This window comes from Pleurodeles waltl, chromosome 12, assembly GCF_031143425.1.
Source record: "Pleurodeles waltl isolate 20211129_DDA chromosome 12, aPleWal1.hap1.20221129, whole genome shotgun sequence".
NCBI classification, from domain to species: Eukaryota; Metazoa; Chordata; class Amphibia; order Caudata; family Salamandridae; genus Pleurodeles; species Pleurodeles waltl.
In genome coordinates, this window is record NC_090451.1 from 31,591,819 (window position 1) to 31,617,342 (window position 25,524).

At 48.2% G+C, this 25,524-nt stretch overlaps 1 protein-coding gene across 1 annotated transcript in view; it reads left to right on the top strand.

Moving 5' to 3' along the window:
* The first annotated feature begins 17,417 nt into the window (after positions 1 to 17,417).
* Positions 17,418 to 25,524, top strand: part of NCLN (nicalin) — a 35,305-nt gene continuing 27,198 nt past the window's right edge. The window contains exons 1-3 of the mRNA XM_069216517.1: positions 17,418 to 17,721; positions 23,459 to 23,649; positions 23,906 to 24,050. Coding sequence (XP_069072618.1) covers positions 17,541 to 17,721; positions 23,459 to 23,649; positions 23,906 to 24,050 — 517 coding nt within the window. The 5' untranslated portion in view covers positions 17,418 to 17,540. The remainder of the gene's footprint in view (positions 17,722 to 23,458; positions 23,650 to 23,905; positions 24,051 to 25,524) is intronic.

The window sequence follows — 25,524 nt, forward strand, 5'->3', positions numbered from 1 at the left end:
ATTATCTGCGTTCTTCGATAAGGCACATGCTCCCAGATTTTAAGAGGAGGGCAAGGCACTCCTAGAAGGAGAAATAAGCAAGACAGAGATTGAGCAAGCTATAGCTAAACTCCCCTATCATGAGGCCCCAGGAAATGACGGGTTCCCGGCAGAATTCTACAAATGGACTGGAGCGGAGACAGTGGGTTCCCTATATGATGCCTTTCGCGGTGCGGACCACACGGGTTTGCTGAACCTTATATCCAATAGGGCATCTATTGTAGTCTTACCTAAACCTGGGAAAGACCCTCTTTTATGTGGTAGCTACCGCCCCATCTCCCTACTCAAAGGAGATATAAAGATACTGGCAGGAAATTTGGCGACGCGCCTCAAGAAAGTACTACTGTCCCTTATTCACCACACACAAGTGGGTTTTGCACGCGGCCGCTCCTCCAGGAACCACCTTCGCACTCCATTGCATGCTCTATGGGCTGCTTATGATTTACGGTAGGAGGCCCTGGCCATATCCCTTGACACCAAAAAGGCATTTGATAGGAGAGAATGATGGTATCTTTTTTAAACCTTGAAGCGGTTCGGGTTAGGGACTGGATTCATCAACAAGGTCCGCTTGTTATATGACACACTGACGGCACAAATTAATTGTGGGGGATTCCTTTCTGATGCTTTTCTAGTTAGGAGAGGAACTCGGCAGGGTTGCCCACTGTCCCCATTGCTCTTTCTATTAGTTGTGGAACCCTTTGCCGCTCTCAGCCGTAGAGCCAACCTCATCTCTGTTGTATCCATCCCTGGCCGTTGCTCCACCATTTACTTATATACCGATGACATATTGTTAACGCTCACAGACCTCACCCGCTCGCTTCCAGCACTTCGGTCGATCCTAGTCGAATTCGAAGAGCTATCTGGGTACAAAATAAACTGGGACAAAAGCGAAGCACTCCCTATGTCCCACGTGACAGTATGCTCGGCAGTACAGGACTTCCTGGTTCAGTGGAAACAGTCCCATCTTAAGTACTTCAGCATATTCATCAATAAGGGTCTGGAAAGAATGGTGGCAGACAACCTGGACCCACTACTTATCAATATGAAGAGGGATTTCACAAATGGTCACGCTTAGGCCTCTCTCTATAGGGGAGAGTGCAGGCAGTCCACATGGTGACACTACCACGGTTTCTTTATGCTCTTAGAATGCTGCCCTTGCACATCCCTCTGCCTCTACTTCGAGAGGTGGGTAGGCGAATACGTGCCTTTGTGTGGGGGTCAATGAGCCCCATGTTATCCAAGGCTACACTCTTACCACGTCGTGAGTGTGGAGGGATGGGCCTACCCTCGATAGAACATTACACACTAGTGTTACAGCTCTCACAGCTTGTCTTCCTGCTCCCAGACGTTCCGAACCCACTGTTGTGGGTCACAGCAGAACGCACAATTTCACACACCTTACCTCACCTCAATATGCTCTACAGTGTGGGTGCTACCCTACCCGGATCCACCAACCCCATGCTGCAAGCCATGCTAAATTCCTGGAGGAGAGCACACCGCTTGTTAGGATTGGTCCGTGGATCCATGACCATGCTGCCATATGGGATAATGAGGGTCTGCTAATGGGGGAAAAACAATCAACTGGGAGACTTGGTGGAGCAAAGACCTCTTAAGTATTAATTAACTTTTGGCCAATGGGAACCTGAAACCATTTACAACCCTCCAGGAAGAATTTTCACTACCGGGCCATCACGCGTGGCGATTTCTTCAGCTCCAACACTGTCTCCGCTGCCGCATGGGAGTTCGCCCATGGGTGCTCCACCGCTCTCCAGTACTTCACTACCTTGAAACCTGGGGCTCCTTTCGGGGAGTAGTATCGGACATGCATAACAAGATAAACCATCATCTATTCTCCTTGCACGTACCAGCAACGCTCAAAACCAAGTGGCAGGCATATTTACAACAAGATTATGAGCTAGACGATTGGGCTGACCTACTGGAGGCAAGAGCAAGGTGCTTGTGAGGCTCGCCTGAAGTTCTGTCTCTTCAAAACGTTGCATGACTGGTAGTGGACCCCCCAGAACACCCCATGCGGGGGTTGCCCCCACCCCGATGCGACCTGATACATATACTCACTGACTGCCCAACTATCCAACCTTACTCAAAGGCAGTGGGGATCACATTAAGGGAGGTTTTGCCATTGCCGCCCTCCCTTACCCACCCCCTCCTCCTTTCACAACACGGGTAAGCTCCAAGGTCTTTCCCACCCACAATTACAACTCCTGCACACTGCGTTAGCAACAAACAAACTCTGCATCCTTTGACACTGGTGTTAGAACACTCCCCCTCCCATGAGGAATGGCTGTCAACCATGTACCAAACCACCTCCCACGAGCGACTTATCTATGACCTACAAAACAAGACAGAGGTATTCCTCCAGACCTGGGCCCCCTTTTTGAACACACCAGACGACAGGCTGCCTGCATGATCCCCCGCCTAGGAGTGTGGCCACAACCTTCAACTCAGAATGTGCTTGCCCCCTCTCCCCTCTCCTCCCTGCCTCCCTCCCTTTCCTCTAAACCTGAAAGTGCTCCCCGCCCCCCTCCCCTCCTGCTTTCACAATGTCCTTACACCCGGTTCATAAGGTTCACTTTCCTCCCCTTCCCTCCACATTCCCTTCCCTTCCTGACCCCCCGGCCCCAGTTGGTGCTGGTGTTGATGTTATTTGTGCTGTTCGTCTTATCGTTATGGTTGGTCTTGCTATTCCGGTTATCATCATCCTATTTCCTGCTCTTACGGACCCATCTCTTGATCTTTTTCTAGTTGCAAGTGCTATTTTTAACCTCTTTACCACAGTCTGCTTCAATCACCGTTGATTCGAATAGTCCCCCTCCTTTTCTTTTTCTGTTCTTCTTAGGTATCCTCTTTCTTTCCCCTCCCCTCATTCTCTTCTTCTGTCTTTCCCCCACCCTTTTCTCACATGCTGTCTTCTCTCTTTTCCCATCATTGTCTCCAAGTCCTTTTAGCCTACTTTATTGCATTTCACCCATTCTTGTTTATCGGCCGTCCTGTTCCCACACTTATGATGTCAATCTACTTATATCCGTGCCCTACAGAAGGCCCTTCTCACTTCGCGCCTCGAGGAATGTAGTCCTATCATTTGACCGGGCTCTCTACCTAGCTTCTCTTCAACCTTTCCTGTTGTGCTACCGCAGGTCCTAACCCATGGATAACACGGCGGACGTAATTTGTATACCACCACACCAATAGGCTCCCTCCTCCCCTAGACCCTCCTTACAATTATCCGTTAGGGATGTGGTTGGGTCTACAGATGACTACATTCAGACGGTCCTTGCCATTATACATGATACCAAGACTGTAATTATGGTCATATTCAGCACTGTATAATCTTGTTTTTGTATGAATGTCTGATCTTGGGGATGTTCTTTCCTGTTCATATGCTGCTGGGAATGCATATTCTGGTGTAAGGCTTTGGAGTGTGTTTTCATAATTCCTAAATAAAGAATTGCAAAACAAAAAGAACTATGGCTCTATTGTTGTCCCTCTTAATGACCTCATCTCCAAGAAAATGCCTAAAAGGGTATTATGGACAGCCAACTGTCTCAAAGCTTTTGAGGAATTCAAACAGGCCATGTGCTCTGCATCTGTTCTGAAGTCTGAAGAGCCCAAACTGCTCCAAGAAGTTCATAGTTCAGACTGATGCTTCAGAGGTAGGGGTTGGGGCAGTTCTTTCACTACTTAATACAGAGGGCCAGGATCAACCAGTTGCTTTTATCAGCAGAAGGTTGACCCCCAGAGAAAAGGGTTGGTGAGCCATAGAGCGGGAGCCGTTGCTGTGGTCTGGGCCTTAAAGTTGAGACCATACCCCTTTCCTACTCACTTCATTGTTCAGACAGACCACAAACCTCTCTTATGGCTCAAGCAAATGAAAGGAGAAAACCCCAAATTGTTGAGGTGGTCCATCTCCTTACAGGGTAAGGACTTTACAGAGGAACATAGACCTGGGAGTAAACACTCTAATGCAGAAGGACTCTCCAGATATTTCCACTTAGACAAGGAAGACTCATCTGGGCAAGGTTAGCCTTCTTGTCCCTCGTTTGGGGGAGGGGAGGCTGTGTAGGAAAGTACCCTCTTTCTTGGCATGGTATGACAAACCAAGGCAAATAATGACGCGGGATTCGGTCGTCAAGCAGGTAAGTGATGTTTATTGAGTATGAATTGGTATTGTCTGTGGGGTTTTCCTCTTTTCTCTGATGTTCCTCAGGTTTTCTGGTTCTTATGCTCCTCCTTGGTTCTCTCCGTCTCTTAGGTCTCCCGGGATGCACATGTGGAGAGAAGAAGAACAATACCAGTAAGTGTTTCGTTTTCTCTCGTTGGGGTTTTCTCCCTATCTATCTGTTTCTTGCTTCCACTCTTCTTGATATTTTTCCTTTTCTTTCTTTGTCTATGTCTTTTCTTACGGTCTGCGCTTTCCTGGTCTGTTAGGCTCCTCCTTTCTTTCCCTTTCTGCCAGTGGCGTTTTCTTAATCTTCTCCTATCTTCCTCTTTCTTCCTGTTCTCGTGTTTCTGGGCCCTGATGACTGTCAGTATTCTCTCTTTGATTTATGGCTTGTGTGGCTCTCATTGTTTTTCCCGGCCAAAAAACCCTCTTTTCCTCCCCTCCAGTGCTACCAGACCTTAATTCCCCAGTGCTCGTCACTCAATTCCCTTTTCTTTCTCCGCCCACAACCCCCTTTCTTCTCTGTAGTTACTCCTCTCGACCTCCCTTCCCACAATCCGGTGTCCCCACACACCTGGCTATGCCACGCTTCTCCAGAAGCGTGGCAGGATTCTGCGCTCCGCCTCCCAGGATTGCTGCAGTATTCAGACCTCCGTCTGCCGCTTCGTCCTCCTCTTCTCCCCGGTTGGGGAGAAGCCACACTCCAATCTCCGCGCGCCTCTGGCCTGCTGTAACCTCCTCGTCCTCATCTCGGTCCGTGGTTCCGCCGTCTCGCTCCTCCTCGTTACCGTGCTGCTCCTTGGCGTTCTCCTCCTCCCCTGTCACCGCCGACCTTCTTGACCCTCCTCCTTCCTGCGTTGAGCCAGCATCTGGCTTCTCATTGGTGGCTGCCCCGAGGTGTTCCTGTACACCACAGGCAGCGGCAGCACAAGTCGGGCTTGTGTACGGGCAGGTTCCGGCCAGCCCGTCACACATGGTTACCCCCTTTTTCTGCCTGATGTGAGTGTTTTTAACTGTGTTCACTGGGATCCTGCTAACCAGGAACCCAATGATTATGCTCTCTCTCCCAAAACTCTGTATTTCACCTACAATTGGCACACTGGTCCCTTATTATAAGTCCCTAGTATATGGTAATTAGGTACCCAGGGCATTAGGGTTCCAAAGGATCCCTATGGGCTGCTGCATATATTTTGCCACCCATAGGGAGCCCAAGCAAAGGCTTCTGCAGGACTGCCATTGCAGCCTGCGTGAAAAAGTGCAAGCACCCTTTCACTGCCATTTTTCACTACACCAGGGTACTTATAAGTCACCCCTATGGCGGCCTTCTAGCCCAGAGGGGAGGGTGCCAAGTACCTGTGTGTGAGGGCACCCCCGCACTAGCAGAAGTGCCCCCATGAACTCCAGGCCCATTTTCCCGGACTTTGTGAGTGCGGAGACGCCATTTTACACGTCTACTGGACATAGACCACTACCTCTGTCCAGCTGTAGAATGGTAACTCCGAACATAGGTATGTTTGGTATCAAACATGTTGGAATAATACCCCAAAGATTTTGCAAGCATTGGTTGTATGATTCCATGCACTCTGGGGGCTCCTTAGAGGACCCCCAGTATTGCCATTACAGCCTTCTGAGGGTTTCCAGACAGCCCAAGCTGCTGCCACCTCACAGACAGGTTTCTGCCATCCTGTTGCTTGAGAAGCTCAATCCCAGGAAATCAGAACAAAGGATTTCCTTTGGGAGAGGGGTGATACACCCTCTCCCTTTAGAAATAGGTGTTACAGGCTTGGGAGGGGTAGCCTCCCCAAGCCACTGGAAAGGTTTTGAAAGGCACATTTGGTGCCCCTCTTTCATAAACCAGTCTACACCAGTTCAGGGACCTGCAGTCCCTGCTCTGGCGCGAAACTGGACAAAGGAAAGGGGAGTGACCACTCCCCTATCCATCACCACTCCAGTGGTGGTGCTCAGGGCTCCTCCAGAGGGTCCGTGGGCTTTGCCATCTTGGATTCAAGGATGGCAGGGAACTCTGGGAGCATCTGAGTGGCCAGTTCCAGCAGGTGATGTCAGAGCCCTACTCTGATAGGTGGTTTCCTGGTTTGGTGACCAATCCCCTTTTCATGGCTATTTAGGGTCTCTCCTTTGGGTGGTTCCTCAGTTATGGATTGCAAGACTCCAGCAGGAATCCTCTGCATCCGCCACTTTGACTTCTGACGGAAGAAACTTTGTAAGGAAATGCATCCTTGGCATGGTTACCCCCTGACTTTTTGCCTTTGCTGATGCCAAGTTATGATTTGAAAGTGTGCTGAGGCCTGCTAACCAGGCCCCAGCACCAGTGTTCTTTCCTTAACCTGTACCTTTGTTTCCACAATTGGCACACCCTGGCATACAGGTAAGTCCCTTGTAACTGGTACCTCTGGTACCAAGGGCCCTGATACCAGGGAAGGTCTCTAAGGGCTGCAGCATGTCTTATGCCACCCTGGGGACCCCTCACTCAGCACAGACACACTGCTTACCAGCTTGTGTGTACTAGTGGGGATAAAACGACTAAGTTGACATGGCACTCCCCTCAGGGTGCCATGCCAACCTCACACTGCCTATAGGTATAGATAAGTCACCCCTCTAGCAGGCCTTACAGCCCTAAGGCAGGGTGTACTATACCATAGGTGAGGGGATAAGTGCATGAGCACTATGCCCCTACAGTGTCTAAGCAAAACCTTAGACATTGTAAGTGCAGGGTAGCCATAAGAGTATATGGTCTGGGAGTCTGACATGCATGAACTCCACAGCACCATAATGGCTACACTGAAAACTGTGAAGTTTGGTATCAAACTTCTCAGCACAATAAATGCACACTGATGCCAGTGTACATTTTATTGTAACATACACCCCAGAGGGCACCTTAGAGGTGCCCCCTGAAACCTTAACCGACTATCCGTGTAGGCTGACTAGTTTTAGCAGCCTGCCACACACCAGACATGTTGCTGGCCACATGGGGAGAGTGCCTTTGTCACTCTGTGGCTAGTAACAGAGCCTGTACTGGGTGGAGGTGCTTCTCACCTCCCCCTGCAGGAACTGTAACACCTGGCGGTGAGCCTCAAAGGCTCACCCCCTTTGTTACAGCACCTCAGGGCACTCCAGCTAGTGGAGTTGCCCGCCCCCTCCGGCCATGGCCCCACTTTTGGCGGCAAGGCCGGAGGAGATAATGAGAAAAACAAGGAGGAGTCACTGGCCAGTCAGGAAAGCCCCTAAGGTGTCCTGAGCTGAGGTGACTCTGACTTTTAGAAATCCTCCATCTTGCACATGGAGGATTCTCCCAATAGGATTAGGGATGTGCCCCCCTCCCCTCAGGGAGGAGGCACAAAGAGGGTGTAGCCACCCTCAGGGCTAGTAGCCATTGGCTACTAACCCCCCAGATCTAAACACACCCCTAAATCGAGTATTTAGGGGCTCCCCAGAACCTAGGAAACTAGATTCCTGCAACCTAAGAAGAAGATGACTGCTGAACTGAAAAACCTGCAGAGAAGACGGAGACACCAACTGCTTTGGCCCCAGCTCTACCGGCCTGTCTCCCCACTTCTAAAGACACTGCTCCAGCAACGCGTTCCCAGGGTCCAGCAACCTCTGAAGCCTCAGAGGACGACCCTGCATCTAGAAGGACCAAGAACTCCCAAAGACAGCAGCTCTGTTCCCCAAAGACTGCAACTTTGCAACAAAGAAGCAACTTTGAAACACACGTTTCCCGCCGGAAGCGTGAAACTTTGCACTCTGCACCCGACGCCCCCGGCTCGACTTGTGGGGAACAAACACCACAGGGAGGACTCCCTGGCGACTACGAGACCGTGAGTAGCCAGAGTTGACCCCCCTGAGCCCCCACAGCGACGCCTGCAGAGGGAATCCCGAGGCACCCCCCTGACCGCGACTGCCTGCTTCAAAGACCCGACGCCTGGTAAAGACTCTGCATCCGCAGCCCCCAGGACCTGAAGAATCCGACCTCCAGTGCAGGAGCAACCCTCAGGTGGCCCTCTCCCTTGCCCAGGTGGTGGCTACCCCAAGGAGCCCCCCCCTTGCCTGCCTGCATCGCTGAAGAGACCCCTTGATCTCCCATTGAATCCTATTGTGAGCCCGACGCCTGTTTGCACACTGCACCCGGCCGCCCCCGTGCCGCTGAGGGTGTACTTTTTGTGTTGACTTGTGTCCCCCCCGGTGCCCTACAAAACCCCCCTGGTCTGCCCTCCGAAGATGCGGGTACTTACCTGCTGGCAGACCGGAACCGGGGCACCCCCTTCTCCATTGAAGCCTATGTGTTTTTGGGCACCTCTTTGACCTCTGCACCTGACCGGCCCTGAGCTGCTGGTGTGGTAACTTTGGGGTTGCTCTGAACCCCCAACGGTGGGCTACCTTGGACCCAAACTTGAACCCCGTAGGTGGTTTACTTACCTGCAAAAACTAACAGGAACTGTTGAAAATTGCACAGTGTCTAGTTTTAAAATAGCTATATGTCATTTATGTGAAAACTGTATATGCTATTTTGCTAATTCAAAGTTCCTAAAGTTCCTAAGTGAAATACCTTTCATTTGAAGTATTACTTGTAAATCTTGAACCTGTAGTTCTTAAAATAAACTAAGAAAATATATTTTTCTATACAAAAACCTATTGGCCTGGAGTGTGTGTTCCTCATTTATTGCCTGTGTGTGTACAACAAATGCTTAACTCTACCCTCTGATAAGCCTACTGCTCGACCACACTACCACAAAATAGAGCATTAGAATTATCTCTTTTTGCCACTATCTTACCGCTAAGGGGAACCCTTGGACTCTGTGCATGCTATTTCTTACTTTGAAATAGTACATACAGAGCCAACTTCCTACAAACTTCATCTGGACTTGTCACGTTTTCGGGCGGGTCTGATCAGGACTTTGGTTGGGACACCCCTTGAGGTCACTGAATATCGTAAGGAGGTAATATACTGGGGCAGAAGAGCAGCTAAAGTTATACATGGAAAGGACAGCTATGGACAGGCACAGGAAAGTAACAGCAGAGCAACCCTTGTGTGAACCCACAGGAAACAGATTACTAATGGACAAACAGGCTGGGGTTGTACACAGAGTAAGGCGCAGAACCTCCCACAGTGACAGGGAATGTCAATGCCTCTGTGCAGTTTGCTCTTACAGATAGTCACCCTGCCAGCCCCATAGAAAGGAGGCAGCAGAAGTGATTCTGTCTCTGGGCCCTAGAGCACAAACAAGGATAGTACTTACATACACACGACAAGCTCTTGTGGGTCCAGCTGGAAATACAGTGGTGATTCCTGGAACAACAGCAATAGCACACTGTCACTGTCAGGCACGAAAGACAACGTATAACACTAGACAAGGATGAGGGCTGGAATTGCCTCCTGGAAACCAGGAGCCAGCCCCAGCACAAAGGAGGACACTTCTACACTAGTGAAGACTGATAGAACACTTACCAGACACAAATAACCAAGAAGAAAGAGAAGGGAACAAACTAAGAGGCAGAGGCAAGAACTGGGAACAGGCTCAGGCTGAAGCAAAGGCAGGACTAGGACTTGAAAACAGGGTGCAAACATCTGGCTGGAACAAACAGAGATAGGACTGGGAAACTGAGAGCAGGCTCTCTGGCTGGAACAGGCAAGGACAGGGCTGGAATACAGGGAGTAGGAATAAGCAGTAAACAGGACTGGGAAACAGAGAGAAGGTTCAGGCTGAAACAAGGCAGGAGCAGAACAGAGAAACAGGGAGCAGGCTCTGGAAGAAACAAACAGGTACAAGGCTAAGAGATAGGTAGCAGACTCTGGCTGGAACAATCAGGAGCAGGGAAGAGAAACAGGAAACAGGATCAAGCTGGAACAGAACAGGAACAAAACTGGAACACCATCCGATAAGGGGTCTGTAACACAAAGGAATCAAACTTCAATGCACGAAGGGGATCTTGAGGAAATGGTTGCTTATAAGCAGTTCCAAGCTGGGCTGCACAGGAGAGGTCTCAGGTGTGTGTGTAGTTTCAGACACTTGCAAGTCCTAGAGAAGAGGATCCAGTGAAAAGGAGCAACTGGACTTCTCCCATAGAAAACAATGGGAAACAGAATCCGGGCTTTCCTGACTACCAGGCTGTGCATTATGGGATTTGCAGTCCCTGGAAGCAAATATAGTACTACACAAGTGTACCATGGTGAAAAGAGAAACAAACAGGAGTCAGCAAGGGACTCTAGAAAACTGTTCAAGGTGATTCCCAGGCTTCCGACAGTCTCCGTACAGCGCCCCCTAGAGATGGGACAACAAGAGTCGAAACAGGACTCTTCAGAACCCTACAAGCTGCAACAAAGAAGCAAGACGCCTCCTGCAATATTGTATTGGCTCCTTCCAGCAACTGCAACGTTTCCCAGGACGTGCATCCTCTGAGAACAGTCCGTCTTCAGCCTGCATCAGAATAAAGGAATGTCCCTTGGGGTGAAGGAGTGACTCCCCTGCTTCTGCAGGCACCAACTGCTAAGACGGCCAGCTGTGTGGATCCCCACTCCTGCTGAGCTGCATGGATCCTGAATCACAGGTGGTGGATTTAAGTGGTCCTGACGATCCTCACTTCCAACTGTCCAACTTGGGTGAAGGTAAGCCCTTGCCTGCCCACGCAGGACAGTACCCCCTGCACTGTCATTTGCAGCTGCAAAGGCTTGTTGGCATCCTTATTCCAAGTTCTTCCTGCATCTTGAAGCTCTAGCCCTCAGCACTCCATCCTGCGACGCACAGCTCCCTGAGTGGTTCTCCGGCACCATGGGAGCCGTCTTCGTAGTGCTGTGTGGGCCTCTTCTGCGACTCTTCTGTCCCCGTCCTGTGGGACTCCTGTGGGCACTGCCTGGTCTTCTGTGGGCTCTCTGAGTTGCTGAGGGCCCCCTCTGATTCACACTCCTAGGTAGAGTTCACCTGGTCCTTCGTGGTCCCTGGCAGCGCCATTTTCCGCTAACCGCGAGCTTTGCGTGTGCCTAGGCTTGTTGGCGGACTCTGACAACGCAAACCCGGCCGCAATCCTTCATTAGGCGTGGGTTTGCGGTGCTAAATTCACCATCTTCCTAGCTTTCAGGAACAGGCCGACTTGAATCAGAAAAACAAATTTTTAAACACAATTTTGGAATTTTACTGGGACATACCCCATTTTTACTATTTTTCTACTTTTAGCCTCCTTCCAGTTAGTGACAGAAATGGGTATGAACTAATGCTGGATCCCGGAGAGCTAAACATTTCTCAAAAGTAGACAAAATTCTGAATTCAGCAAGGGGTCATTTGTGTAGATCCTACGAGGTTTCCTACAGACAATAACCCCTAAAATGAACAAATATTAAAATTGAGATGAAAAAAACAGCTGTTTTTCTCCACGTTTTACTCTGTAACTTTTTTCCTGCAATGTCATATTTTCAAAAGCAATACAGGGAGTGCAGAATTATTAGGCAAGTTGTATTTTTGAGGATTAATTTTATTATTGAACAACAACCATGTTCTCAATGAACCCAAAAAACTCATTAATATCAAAGCTGAATATTTTTGGAAGTAGTTTTTAGTTTGTTTTTAGTTTTAGCTATGTTAGGGGGATATCTGTGTGTGCAGGTGACTATTACTGTGCATAATTATTAGGCAACTTAACAAAAAACAAATATATACCCATTTCAATTATTAATTATTACCAGTGAAACCAATATAACATCTCAACATTCACAAATATACATTTCTGACATTCAAAAACAAATCAAAAACAAATCAGTGACCAATATAGCCACCTTTCTTTGCAAGGACACTCAAAAGCCTGCCATCCATGGATTATGTCAGTGTTTTGATCTGTTCACCATCAACATTGCGTGCAGCAGCAACCACAGCCTCCCAGACACTGTTCAGAGAGGTGTACTGTTTTCCCTCCTTGTAAATCTCACATTTGATGATGGACCACAGGTTCTCAATGGGGTTCAGATCAGGTGAACAAGGAGGCCAGGTCATTAGATTTCCTTCTTTTATACCCTTTCTTGCCAGCCACGCTGTGGAGTACTTGGACGCGTGTGATGGAGCATTGTCCTGCATGAAAATCATGTTTTTCTTGAAGGATGCAGACTTCTTCCTGTACCCCTGCTTGAAGAAGGTGTCTTCCAGGAACTGGCAGTAGGACTGGGAGTTGAGCTTGACTCCATCCTCAACCCGAAAAGGCCCCACAAGCTCATCTTTGATGATACCAGCCCAAACCAGTACTCCACCTCCACCTTGCTGGCGTCTGAGTCGGACTGGAGCTCTCTGCCCTTTACCAATCCAGCCACGGGCCCATCCATCTGGCCCATCAAGACTCACTCTCATTTCATCAGTCCATAAAACCTTAGAAAAATCAGTCTTGAGATATTTCTTGGCCCAGTCTTGACGTTTCAGCATGTGTGTCTTGTTCAGTGGTGGTCGTCTTCCAGCCTTTCTTACCTTGGCCATGTCTCTGAGTATTGCACACCTTGTGCTTTTGGGCACTCCAGTGATGTTGCAGCTCTGAAATATGGCCAAACTGGTGGCAAGTGGCATCGTGGCAGCTGCACGCTTGACTTTTCTCAGTTCATGGGCAGTTATTTTGCGCCTTGGTTTTTCCACACGCTTCTTGCGACCCTGTTGACTATTTTGAATGAAACGCTTGATTGTTCGATGATCACGCTTCAGAAGCTTTGCAATTTTAAGAGTGCTGCATCCCTCTGCATGATATCTCACTATTTTTGACTTTTCTGAGCCTGTCAAGTCATTCTTTTGACCCATTTTGCCAAAGGAAAGGAAGTTGCCTAATAATTATGCACACCTGATATAGGGTGTTGATGTCATTAGACCACACCCCTTCTCATTACAGAGATGCACATCACCTAATATGCTTAATTGGTAGTAGGCTTTCGAGCCTATACAGCTTGGAGTAAGACAACATGCATAAAGAGGATGATGTGGTCAAAATACTCATTTGCCTAATAATTCTGCACTCCCTGTATACTGTTACATCTGCTGGACTTTCCTGGTTGCGGGGATATATAGGGCTTGTAGGTTCATGAAGATCCCTAGGTACCCAGAGCCAATAAATGAGCTGCACCTTGCAATGAGTTTTCATTCTATACCGGGTATACAGCAATTCAATTGCTGAAATTTAAAAAGTGAAAAATAGGTATCAAGGAAACCTTTGTATTTCCAAAATGGGCACAAGATAAAGTGTTGAGAAGCAGTGTTTATTTGCACATCTCTGAATTCCAGGGCCCCATATTAGCATGTGAATTCCAGTCATTTCTCAAATAGTCGTCCTTTTTGCACACTGTCTTACATTTGGAAGGAAAGAATGTAGAGAAAGACAACGGGCAATAACACTTGTTCTGCTATTCTGTGTTCCCCTAAGTCTCCCAATAAAAATGGTACCTCACTTGCATGGGTAGGACGTGTTTTTTGCAAAGTGCCTAGCTGTAGATTTTGGCCTCTAGCTCAGCCGGCACCTAGGAAACCTACCAAACCTGTGCATTTGTTTTAAACTAGACACGTAGGGGAATCCAAGATGGGGTGACGTGTGGGGCTCTCACCAGGTTCTGTTATCCAGAATCCTTTGCAAACCTCACAATTTGGCCAAAAAAACACTTTTTCCTCACATTTCGGTGACATAAAGTTCTGGAATCTGAGAGGAGCCACACATTTCATTCCACCCAGCGTTCCCCAAAGTCTCCCGATAAAAATGGTACCTCACTTGTGTGGGTAGGCCTAGCGCCCGCGAAAGGAAATGCCCCAAAACACAACGTGGACACATCACATTTCCCAAAGAAAACAGAGATATTCTCTGTAAAGTGCCTAGCTGTGGATTTTGGCTTCTAGTTCAGCCGGTACCTAAGGAAACCTACCAAATCTGTGCATTTTTGAAAACTAGACACCTAGGGGATCCAAGATGGGGTGACTTGTGGGGCTCTCACCAGGTTCTGTTACCCAGAATCCTTTGCAAACCTCAAGATTTGGCCCAAAAAACACTTTTTCCTCACATTTCGGTGACAGAAAGTTCTGGAATCTGAGAGGAGTCACACATTTCATTCCACCCAGCATTCCTCCAAGTCTCCCGATAAAAATTGTACCTCATTTGAATGGGTAGGCCTAGCACTCGCGACAGGAAATACCCCAAAACACAACGTGGTCACATCACATTTTCCCAAAGAAAACAGAGCTGTTTTTTGGAAAGTGCCTAGCTGTGGATTTTGGCCTCTAGCTCAGCCAGCACCTAAGACCTAAGGAAACATACCAAACCTGTGCAGTTTTTAAAACAAGACACCTAGGGAAATCCAAGATGGGGTGACTTATGGGGCTCTCACCAGGTTCTGCTACATAGAATCCTTTGCAAACCTCAAAATGTGGCCAAAAAAACCACTTTTTCCTCACACTTCGGTGACAGAAAGTTTGGGAATCTGAGAGGAGCCACAAATTTCATTCCACCCAGCGTTCCCCCAAGTCTCCCAATAAAAATGGTACCGCACTTGTGTGGGTAGGCCTAGTGCCCGCGAAAGGAAATGTCCCAAAAAAGTATCTGGACACATCACAACTATCAAAAACAAAACTACCTGTTTTTGCGGGGGTGGGGCTGGAGAGGCACCTGTGTTTTTGGTCCTGGGCTCAGCAGCCATACAGGGAAACCTACCAAACCCAAACATTTCTGAAACTAGACACCCGAGGGAGTCCAGGGAGGTGTGACTTGCGTTGATCTTTCAGTGTTTTCTTACCCAGAATCCTCAGCAAACCTCAAATTTAGCTAAGAAATCACATTTTTCCCACATTTCTGTGTGGGATCACTGCACTGGGACACATTTCCTACCACTCAACATACCTCACTTGTGTGGGAGGGCCAAGTGCCGGTGACAGGGAAGAGCCAACAACATGTCGAAATTGAGGGGGAAACAAAGAGGGTCCAAAAGGGCAGTTTGAAAAAAAACATTTTAGGCTGACAAGTGGGGCAGAATTTTTATCGGTATAGATGAGACAATGCTGGGTGGTAGGAATTTTGTGGATTTCTGCAGATTCCGGAAGGTTCCATCACAAAAATGTGGAAATAATGTGTGATTTCCAGCAAAGTTGGTGGTTTGCAGGGCATTGTGGATAAGAAAATTGTGCGGGTGCACATGAAGCACACCACCTTGGACTCACCCAGATGCTTAGTTTTCAGATGTGTCTATGTGTTGAAGATTTTTCAAGATGGCAGCGTCCCGAAGTCCAAAAATTGCAGCCCTCACCATTCCAAGTGGGACGATTTTGAGAGTTAGCCAAGCTCTCATGGCCCAAATGTAAAACCAAAACCCAAAATAATCAAATCTCCTCTTGCTTGCCGTGGGATAAGATGTTTTAGTGTGCGGGGGAGAGCTGAAAGACTGTTACCCCCTTCAGTTGAGGTGGGGGCATAACCATGCCTGTGCTGGTTGGTAGCCACACTATTTTTTATAATTCCCTGGCACCTAATAGAATTTCTACCCCCCTCCATTCCCCCCCAGGGGGTGGATTGGGGGTAATTGCCTCATCTGCCCGCTGGTGGGCAGAATATCTTTGGACCCATTTATTTGTGGTAGGGGTATGGCCACACCCCCACCCTCTTATTTAAAAAAAAAAATCTTCCCTGGTCTCTGGTGGGCTTTCTGCCCGCCTTGGGGGCAAATGGTCTTCCAAAAATAGGCCAATCTCTTGGGGGCAGATATGGCCAACAGTAATGTGCCCCTAAGGGAAACGACCCTTGCCCAAGGGCCTGTCCCCCCAAACAAAACACACACATACCCTTGTTTCTGCCCCACCCCCACCACACCGGGGGGCAGATCGGCTTAATAGAAATAGGCCTAAAGAGTTGCTCCCCTTATCAATATGAATAAAAATAAAAAATCCCTGGTGTCTAGTTGCTTCTGCTCCCCATGAGGGCAGATCAGCCTAATTAATATAGGCCAGTCTGCCCTCGGGGGTGGGGGGGACAGAAAAGGCCTAATGAAATAATTGCCCCCCAGGGAGGGACCCTTGCCTAAGGGGTCGCTCCCCTTATCAATATAAATAAAAATTTAAAAAATCCCTTTTGCCTAATGGCTTATTAATATAGGCCGATCTGCCCCCGGGGGAGAGAAAAGGCCTAATAAAACAAATTGCCCCCCGGGGAGCGACCCTTGCCTAAGGGGTTGCTCCCCTTATCAATATATATATATTTTAAAAAATCCCTGGTGCCTAATGGCTTCTGCCCCCCCTTGGGGGCAGATCGGCCTAATTAATGGGGCAGAAAAGGCCTTATAATAAATTTCCCCCATTGGGGAGCGACCCTTGCACTAGGGGCAGCGCCCCTTATTTCTTTACCTATGGCTAGCGCTTCCCCAGAGGGCCAGTCCCAGAACGTAATGGCTACATCTGTGGCGCTTCAGCGCCGCGCCACCAGACATAACCATTACGTCCGCGGCGACCTAGGGGTTAATAGCATAGCACAAATAAAAACAGAGTTCTTAAATCCGTTTTGGTTAGCGCTAAGTTAAACTGCCAAAATAAAATGGTGAGGCCTGCCACATACTCTAATCTCCTCCTACAAGTGTTAAGGAGAAAGCGTCAGCCTTTGATGTCAGAGGTAACTCTTGGAGTGGAGATGGGATCGTGCATGACACTCATCCACATTTTATTTTGCCAGTTTTAAAAAACTACAAAGTGGTTTTCTGAACGCAGTAATCGGGAGAGCGGCTGTGAAAGCGGTGGTTTCCCACCTGAATTGGGAGTATTGACACGTATTATCAATGAGGAGACTAATGGACAGACTTACAGAAAGATCAATATGTATTTAGACCAATGGGAAGCTAATCGGATAACCTAATGGTAAAACCAATAGAAAGAGAGACGTAGGACAAATTGTAAGACCGGTGGAAAGATAAAGGATAGGACTAATGGCCAGCCTGGTGGAAAGGCCGATAGCACAATTTCTTTGCATTTGGTCCATCAGTGACACATTCGCTAAGCAAGGAAAGAAATAACGATTCAGTCTTTCATTGTCCCTGTTTCAGGCAAAGTAGCAGCAGCAGCATGGCGGCCGGCGCGCGGACGCTCTGCCATGGAGGTCAGCGTTCTAGCGGCTGCCGCTGGCTGGCCGGAGGGCCCGTCCGTGCCCGATGCGCCAATGACGGCTGAAGGACCCCTGGCGGGGTGCCCCGCCGCTGCCTGAGGGCTGCCCCGCCAGTGCCTGAAGGACCCCGCTCTCCCGGCTGTCAGTGCTCCCGTGCGGTCCCTCGCTCGCCACCGCCTCGTCCTCCTCCTCTCTCGCCCGCTCAGCAGCCACTCTCCGCCCCGCCATGCTGGACGAGGCGGGCGCCGTGCTGGAGCAGCTCCTGCGGGCCGCCTGCCCGGCGCTGGGCTTCGTGCTCTTCCTGCCGGCCGTGCTGCTGCTCGTGTCCCCGCTGCCCGTCTGCGAGGCGGCGCACGAGTTCACCGTCTACCGCATGCAGCAGTACGAGCTGCAGGGCCAGGGCTACGGTGAGGGCGCGCGGAGAACCCCGGGGGGGGGGGGGGGGCTGCTCTCGCCCAGAGCTCTACCTGTGAATTCTGGGACTTGTAGTCCTCTTGTACAGTGCATTGAACAGGATTGCACGTCTCAGGGTTGAACTAAAACCCTGCACCGGAGCGGCACACCCCGCATGGAGCTGTGAGGGCTTGCAGGGGGAGGCCCTGGCTCCTCGTGGGAGCGCCAGCATCTGAAGGTCGAGGCCTGGGAGCCGCAAGGGCACAGGCTTGGGAGGGTGGGGGTCTCGGTGCTGCTGCCAGGACACAGGCTTAGGAGGAGGGGGGTCACGGTGCTGCCAGGGCACAGGCTTAGGAAGGTTTGGTCACGGTGCTGTCAGGGCCCTGGCATAGGAAGGTGGGGGTCACAGTGCTGTCAGGGCTCTGGCTTAGGAAGGTGGGGTCACTGTGCTGCCAGGGCTCTGGATTAGGAAGGTGGGGTCACTGTGCTGTCAGGGCACAGGCTTAGGAGGGTGGGGGTCAAGGTGCTGCAGCAAGGACAGTTTGGAGAGTGCAGAGTCCTGGGAGACACGGGGTGGGGTCCGTGGCGAGGCACAGAAGGGGCAAGGTCCATTGTCATTGGGTTTCAGGGGTGCAGCTTTAGAGCCAGGAGTTGTGCCCCCACACCTACAGAAAATCAGGGTCACATGGCTACAGCATAGGAAAGGCAGCGCTGGGGCCGGAGGTGTCCTGCCTGGTACAGGTGGACTCCAGTCACGGGGCAGCACATTAGTACACTGAGGTATCGTGGAACTATGAGGGTTGAAGACCTAAAAAATAAATAATTTGAAGTTTCCCAAAATACGGTAAAAGGGAGACAAACTCATTGTGGAGGTACAGTCTGACTTTAGTTTTAAAACCTGAGTTTTTTTTTACCAGGCGTTTCAACTGTAGTAAACCTTCTCGTTGAAGCTGCTAGTTAGGGCCGCGAAACCTCGGGGTGTGCATGTGCTTTATAAGTGGAATGAATTAATAGCCAGCTGCAAATAACCTTAAGCGATTACAATTCATTCCAAACATTGCTGTCACAGGTCGCGAGTAGCGGAGAGCTAAAGGCACAATACTCCTTAGTGCATGGTTCCTAACACCTACCTGCCGAGCAGCCTGCGCATTGCAAACGCACCAGCCTAAAATAGCCTTTTAATTCTCATTTTTAACTGGTCTGTATTGTCTTGTGTGCGGTACACATCTTCTCTCAATGAAGCCAGAAAACCACATTTAACCTCTTAATACAAAAAATGACACTCACAAATAACTTTCCAGGTGAAGTAAAAATAAGACCGACAAAGGACGTGAATTTCACAATCGAGACCCTGCTTTGCATGTGATTGAGCTGAAAAGGAGGTTACCGGTTGGTAACCTTAATGGCTGCTAGGCACATATCAGAAAACTAGAACGCATCAATAGCTACTTTCCTAGCACCTCAATGTTGTAAGAAAGTGTGCATCTTAAATTGCACATTAATAGCCATCAGTGCTGCAACACATCTCGAGAAATCGAAGGTCGGAGTAATTGCTGTTGTCACAAGTGAATGCCAGAAAGGTCTGTGCAGAACAGTGATACCGCTCTGGTCTAGGTGGCAGGCTTGCTGTCACAGAACTTGAAGGCCCCAGTAAGCAGGGTAGACTTTAACTTGTTAGTGATCAGGGTTCAAATGTGTGCCAGTGCATCTCAGTGCCCTCCTTCAGAGGGGACTTCAGCATCACAACTGGTTGCAAAGGGTGAGAAAAGGCACCTGCTATTCGCCTGGCACCCTTGTTATCCAAATGCAGCCCGCAGGCCAGATTACACAAGAGAGCATTTCAAGGCATTTTGTGTTGCCTGTGTCTGTGGTGGAAAGATACCTAATCCTGTCTCTTGAGGCTATTGCTGAATGAGGACTGACACATGCACGGTATAAAAAGCAGGATGTTCTATAAGGGCATCTAGAAACGTGTACACTACAGATTTCTCCAAACAAAGTTCTGATTTGCTTTCATGTTTAGAGATGGCGGTGCAGAAGTGCGCTGGTTTTAATCCTTTTTATCCTGTTTCGTAACACCTTGGTACAGTTCCCAGCGGGTGCCTTGACCAGGCACGCCCAGCGCAACTACTGAGCAACCAAAGTGCATGCTCGGATTCAGTGACAGGCAAATCCTGTTTTAATTGTGGCACTGCAAATCCCCGTATCAGGGTGATGCAATACCACGAATATTAGGGCAGCTCGCGTTGCGTCTGCACCAGCTACAAGTTAAACGCGCTAACCGGCCTCTGAGTTGTATCCGCCGCCCACCCTTGGTCTCTAGTAGGCAGATCCTGTGGTCCTGAAGCCTGCGCCGCGGCGCAACCTTTGCTTCGGACCCCAGAGTTGTGCTCTATGCCTGTTTAGTGCCGTTCTACTCAGCACGCCCTTCCTTAGGTCAAACGATACACTTGTATTATTTGTGAAAAAAACTAATGATAAAGTACAATATACATTTGATTTTGAGAGTAAACCAATACCTCATCGTATGGTTTAATCATGTTGGATTTTTTCAAAGCGCTTCAGACCACCCCAGGTTTGCCTCAGAGCACTAGAGGCACTAGTAATATATTGCTAAAACCTTGTGATGGCGAGCAAATCAGTTAACCAAGAGCTGTGAAGAGTGTGAGAAGATGCATACAACTTGATGCCAGTTACAGAGTCTCGTGAGAAGGCAAAGACACTGGTCTTGAGCGTTTGAATGGTTTCTGAACCTTTGCTCGTTTTCTGCATTTGTTATCCCTGGTATTGCACCAACTACTGCTTTTTTTTCAGTCCTGTTAAAAAAAAAAAAATGTTAAAACCGTTTTGGCTTAGCTGTGCCAATGCAGCAAGCTGCAAAAACACCTAAATGTATTAATGTTTTTAAACCCATTTATTTTCAGATAAAGTATGCAAGAGAGGCAGGGACTTAAGCTATCAAAATAGCGTGAGCCATGCTTTTTCCATCAAAGATGTAAACATCCTCATTTTTACTCTTTCTCCGTAGTCTGAAACCTTCAGACCGCTCGTGTAGGCCAGACTTCTAAGTAACTTTGTGTTCCATTTTGTTCTGAAAATGAATAAAAGCTGTAACGCTGCTTGGGCAGCAGGCTTGCATCCAATCTGTATCCCAACACATTTTAAAACCTTTTTTATACTTTAAAGGTAATCCGAGCCCAAAGTATTTTAAGGGTTGGGGCTCAGTGATTGGTAATATCTGAAATGGCATGTTGGACTACTGACTTACAATGCCCCGTGTTGTTGGATCACCCACTATGATGTACTATCACGTTCGTAAAACAGTTAAATGCATTAGCAGCCACATGTGCTAAAATGTGATTCACTGAGAGCGCAACAGGACTGTGCAGTGTGGTGAACAAGCATGAAGACGGGTATTTAATACGCTTGTGAAGTTAAGAGAACCAGCACTTATTTTCACAACAAAGCCTGTTTCCTTGTGGTCTGAGACACCGCATCCCGAATCCAAATTGTCCTTTGGTTTGCTGGTATGGTGCCACGTAGGGGAGAGACGAGGTCACTCTTTGGTTTGCTGGTAAGATGGGGTCATGGGGGTACTTACTTGCAGGCCTCAGTTTCCTCACTGTAAGATAGTAAGTAGCAAGTACAGCTGAATGTTGCTTACCTAACAGGAGATTTTTGTTCTTTAAGAGGGTCCTTGTAGATGGAATTCCAACAATGAAGTCTAGAAAGGGCTATGAACTGTTAAGGTGCACTTTTTCGGTTTGGATTTGAAACTCAGTATTTTGCTTGGTTTAGGCAATGCTCAGTTCCTATGATCAAAGCTTGGGCTTCTTCACTCTGCCACTGAACAAATCCATTTTCGTCATCCAGACTGACACAGGTCTGGCGATCCATGGCATACATCTGAGAGTGCAGCTCATCTCTCTCCGAGGCCGCCTAAAGGACCTACATGCACATCCAGAGAGCGATGTTCTCTGTGGGACCCACGCGTGAAGCTGTTAGGAATATTGAGTGGTAGTTAATGCACGAAACACAGGACCAAGATTCTCAGTGTACAGATTCCTATTAATAAGCCCAGTCCAGTTCACAATTTGAAGAGATGCGAAGCACGGTCTCTTTCCTGCATCGCTGCCCGCCCATGTGTTGGCAGTGATCAGATATTTTGTATGCCTTCAGTTGTAAGGGACGCTTGCACTGTTGATGCCTCAGTGGTGACCATTTTACACGATTGCACCGCGGCAGCCTACAAGTGAGGCTTGAACTGTTAGGGTCCATGCAATACTTTTCTGCATGTGATGACGGTTTACACTGCTGCTGCCCTGGGGTACCGTCTGTGTGCGCGCACCTGTGCGGGCCTGCTCTGCGTATGCCCTTGCAGTTCACGCCCATTCGTGCAAGCGATACAAGTTTCACATGGGCAGCAACGAAACGATGCAAGCTTCCTTAATTTACCAGAAGCGGGAGCAGTGTGCGCTTTCTCACGAGCAGCATTCAAGATCCTGTTCGCTAGAAAAGAAAATCTAAATGGCTATCCAAGAGCTCCTCCCTCCTTGGTCTATTAGTCAACTTGTGAACACATTTCTATAAACAAAACCCAAATAATTAGCTTTGCCAATGTTTGTTTTGTTGTCCAAGGCCACAGGGTGTGATTAGTGTGAAAGTGGTCACCTTTCCTCCTCCTTTGTTTCTGGCCGAAAGCCAGTCCTACTTAATCATTTTCCAGAAACTTTACAGAATTTCCACTGAGAATAAATATTCCCTGTTTTTTTCATTAGGAAGAAGCAATATTTATTTTAATTTTTTTATAAAGCACAAACATGACCCAAGAATATCGGAGCGCTGTACATACGATTGGAAACAGAACCAAGGATCTGAAATATAAAAAGAATACCTAACTTAAAACATAGAACATAAAACTTAAAACGAGAGAAATACATGTCACGTTGTATCAGAGCTATAATTAAACACACATCATTCAGTTATGAAGCACTGGGACAATTTCTCCAAGGTGTCTTTCTGGGTCCTGGGTTGATTCAGATTCAGTTCTAGGTACCCGGTAAACTGTATTTGTGTGCCGCCGTACTGGGATGGATGGGCTTCTGCCCCTTATCAGTGTTGTTGCGGCGCCCATGGAGACAGGCTAACCAACTCTTTGTATGAGGATCTGTTCAATATGAATTTCTTTTTGACTGCTGGTCTTCCGCGTGTTATCTGGGGTTGCTCTAAATGTATCTGACTTCGAACCCTCATGCATACTCGTTTTTTCTTTAAATGCCCTCTTTGGGTCAGAGAGCACTGATCTACATAAAACCCATGCAGATTACATAACCACCTAAGAACAGCTATGACCTATTCCCAATATTATAAAAATGTGTGGTTTGCTTTTGATCTCCAAAGCAAGGAGTTTACCTTCTAACTGTAGATTGTGTGCCACAGTAAAATAGAAAATGAAAGGCACTCTTCGAAGATAACTAGACTGCATCAACAACAAAGCATCTCACACTATCTGGGGATGGTAAAGGCCAAGCCTTCTGTTGAAAGATCAGTGACCGAGGCATTGATTAGATGTTAAGCAGGGCATGGTGTCTACACTCTCATCAAAAGTTGCAAACACCGACGAGCTGCCCCGATGAGGGTCTCAACATCTGGAATTCCGCAGAGGGCAAGTTTCAGGTCACGTCTTAGTAATACCTATGTTGCTTCCACTGTGAATAACGTCCCCCCGCTCTCTTCTCCGTCTCACTGCAGGTACTCGGAATGCTGTACTCAACACAGAGGCGCGCACGGTGGAGGCCGATGTCCTCAGTCGACGCTGCGTTCTGATGCGTCTCCTTGATTTCTCATACGAGAAGTACCAGAATGCCCTTCGGCAGTCAGCTGGGGCTGTGGTCATCCTTTTGCCCCCAAACATATCCACCATGCCACAGGACATCGTGAAGGTAAATATACCCAGATAACTCAGTAGAACGACCAGGGGCAGGCTGGCACAATGAATGTGCCTCTCCGGCTCCCACTGGCTGTGTCTAGTGTCTTGCTGCTCTGGTGGGGATCTGCTTTTAATTCTCGTGCTCTTCGGAGGTAGGAGCACAGTGACTGCTAACTGTTGGGAACATTTGTCAGGATTGCATTGGACCAGTGTAATATTTGGTGCTATTCTAAAACCAACATGTCGCCTTGCTTTATTTTTGTCCTCAGCAATTTATGGCTATTGAGCCAGAAATGCTGCTCATGGAGACGATTGTTCCCGTGTACTTCGCAGTGGAGGACGAAGAGCTCATTTCCATATATGAGCAAACCCTGACGGCATCTGCATCTCAGGGATCCGCCTCTGCGGCCGAAGGTCAGTTCAAGCAACTTGATGCAAGCCATCGTTCAGTAGCCACTGTTGTTAGTCCATGTTCCACCTCCTGGCAGAACGCTCAGAGACTGCCGCTGTGATATGCGAATACTATGTAGAGGTAAATGTTTGTAATATTCTTTGCTCTGGTGGCTATCCACTCTTTCTCTCCTTCTTTCCAAGTAGGTCAGACGCTGTCATCAGCCCGTGGTTAGACAGCAAGTAAAATACATTAATATTGATTGCTACCTTTTATTTAGCAATGCTTGATCTGATGAATGTTGGATCTCAATACAGTTTGGCATTTTTTGAGGTTCCAGTTTAGGCTGGTCTTTTAGATACAGAAAGGTGGCTATAGAGGAGTTCAATCTTTTGAAAGGGATAAGTTGAGCAGTAAAAAGCTACTCAAATAGTACCTTGTATTCGACCCTGTCTGTAACTGCTTAGCGTTTATGCCTAGTAGATAATTAGTGTACGTTTAACTTGAGTGGCTCAGCTTTGGTGTGGGGCATCACAGTGGTTTCTATAAAGCGGGCGGTAGCGCTTCCTTTGAGGCTTTTATTCAGAGTATATAGCAACTAGGTTGGCATTTGTATTCTTGCAAAAACTAACAGTTTATAAGTTAGTGCCCATCTTTGGGGCAGGGTTGGCAGCGTTAGCACGTCTAATTAGAGACTGATCTAACCACTGCATTTCAACAAATTAGCCACAGAAGGAGCTCTGCACAGAGGCAGCACCCAAGTATTTCAGTTACTATCTGTAGGAAAATGGCTCCCTGTTGCAGTTACCCCCCACTTTTTTGCCTGATACTGATGCAAACTTTACTGAGAAGTGTGCTGGGACCCTGCTAAGCAGGCCCTAGCACTGTGTTCTTTCCCTAAAAATGTACCATTGTTTCCACAATTGGCACACCCCTGGCACACAGATAAGTCCCTTGTAAAAGGTACCAATTGTACCAAGGGCCCTGTGACCAGGGAAGGTCCCTAAGGACTGCAGCATGTATTGTGCCACCATAAGGGACCCCTCACCTAACACATGCACACTGCCATTGCAGATTGTGTGTGCTGATGGGGAGAAAAAGGCAAAGCCGACATGGCATCCTCCTCAGGGTGCCATGCACACAAAACACTGCCTGTGGCATAGGTAAGTCACCCCTCTAGCAGGCCTTAAAGCCCTAAGCCAGGGTGCACTATACCACAGGCGAGGGCATAGATGCATGAGCAATATGCCCCTACAGTGTCCAAGTCCATTCTTGTACATTGTAAGTACAGTGTGGCCATATTAAGTATATGGTCTGGGAGTTTGTCAAAACAAACTCCATAGTTCCATAATGGCCACACTAAATACTGGGAAGTTTGGTATCAAACATCTCAGAATAATAAATTCACACTGATGCCAGTGTTGGATTTATAAAAAAATGCACACAGAGGGCATCTTACAGATGCCACATGTATTTCACCAAATCCTTCAGTCCAAG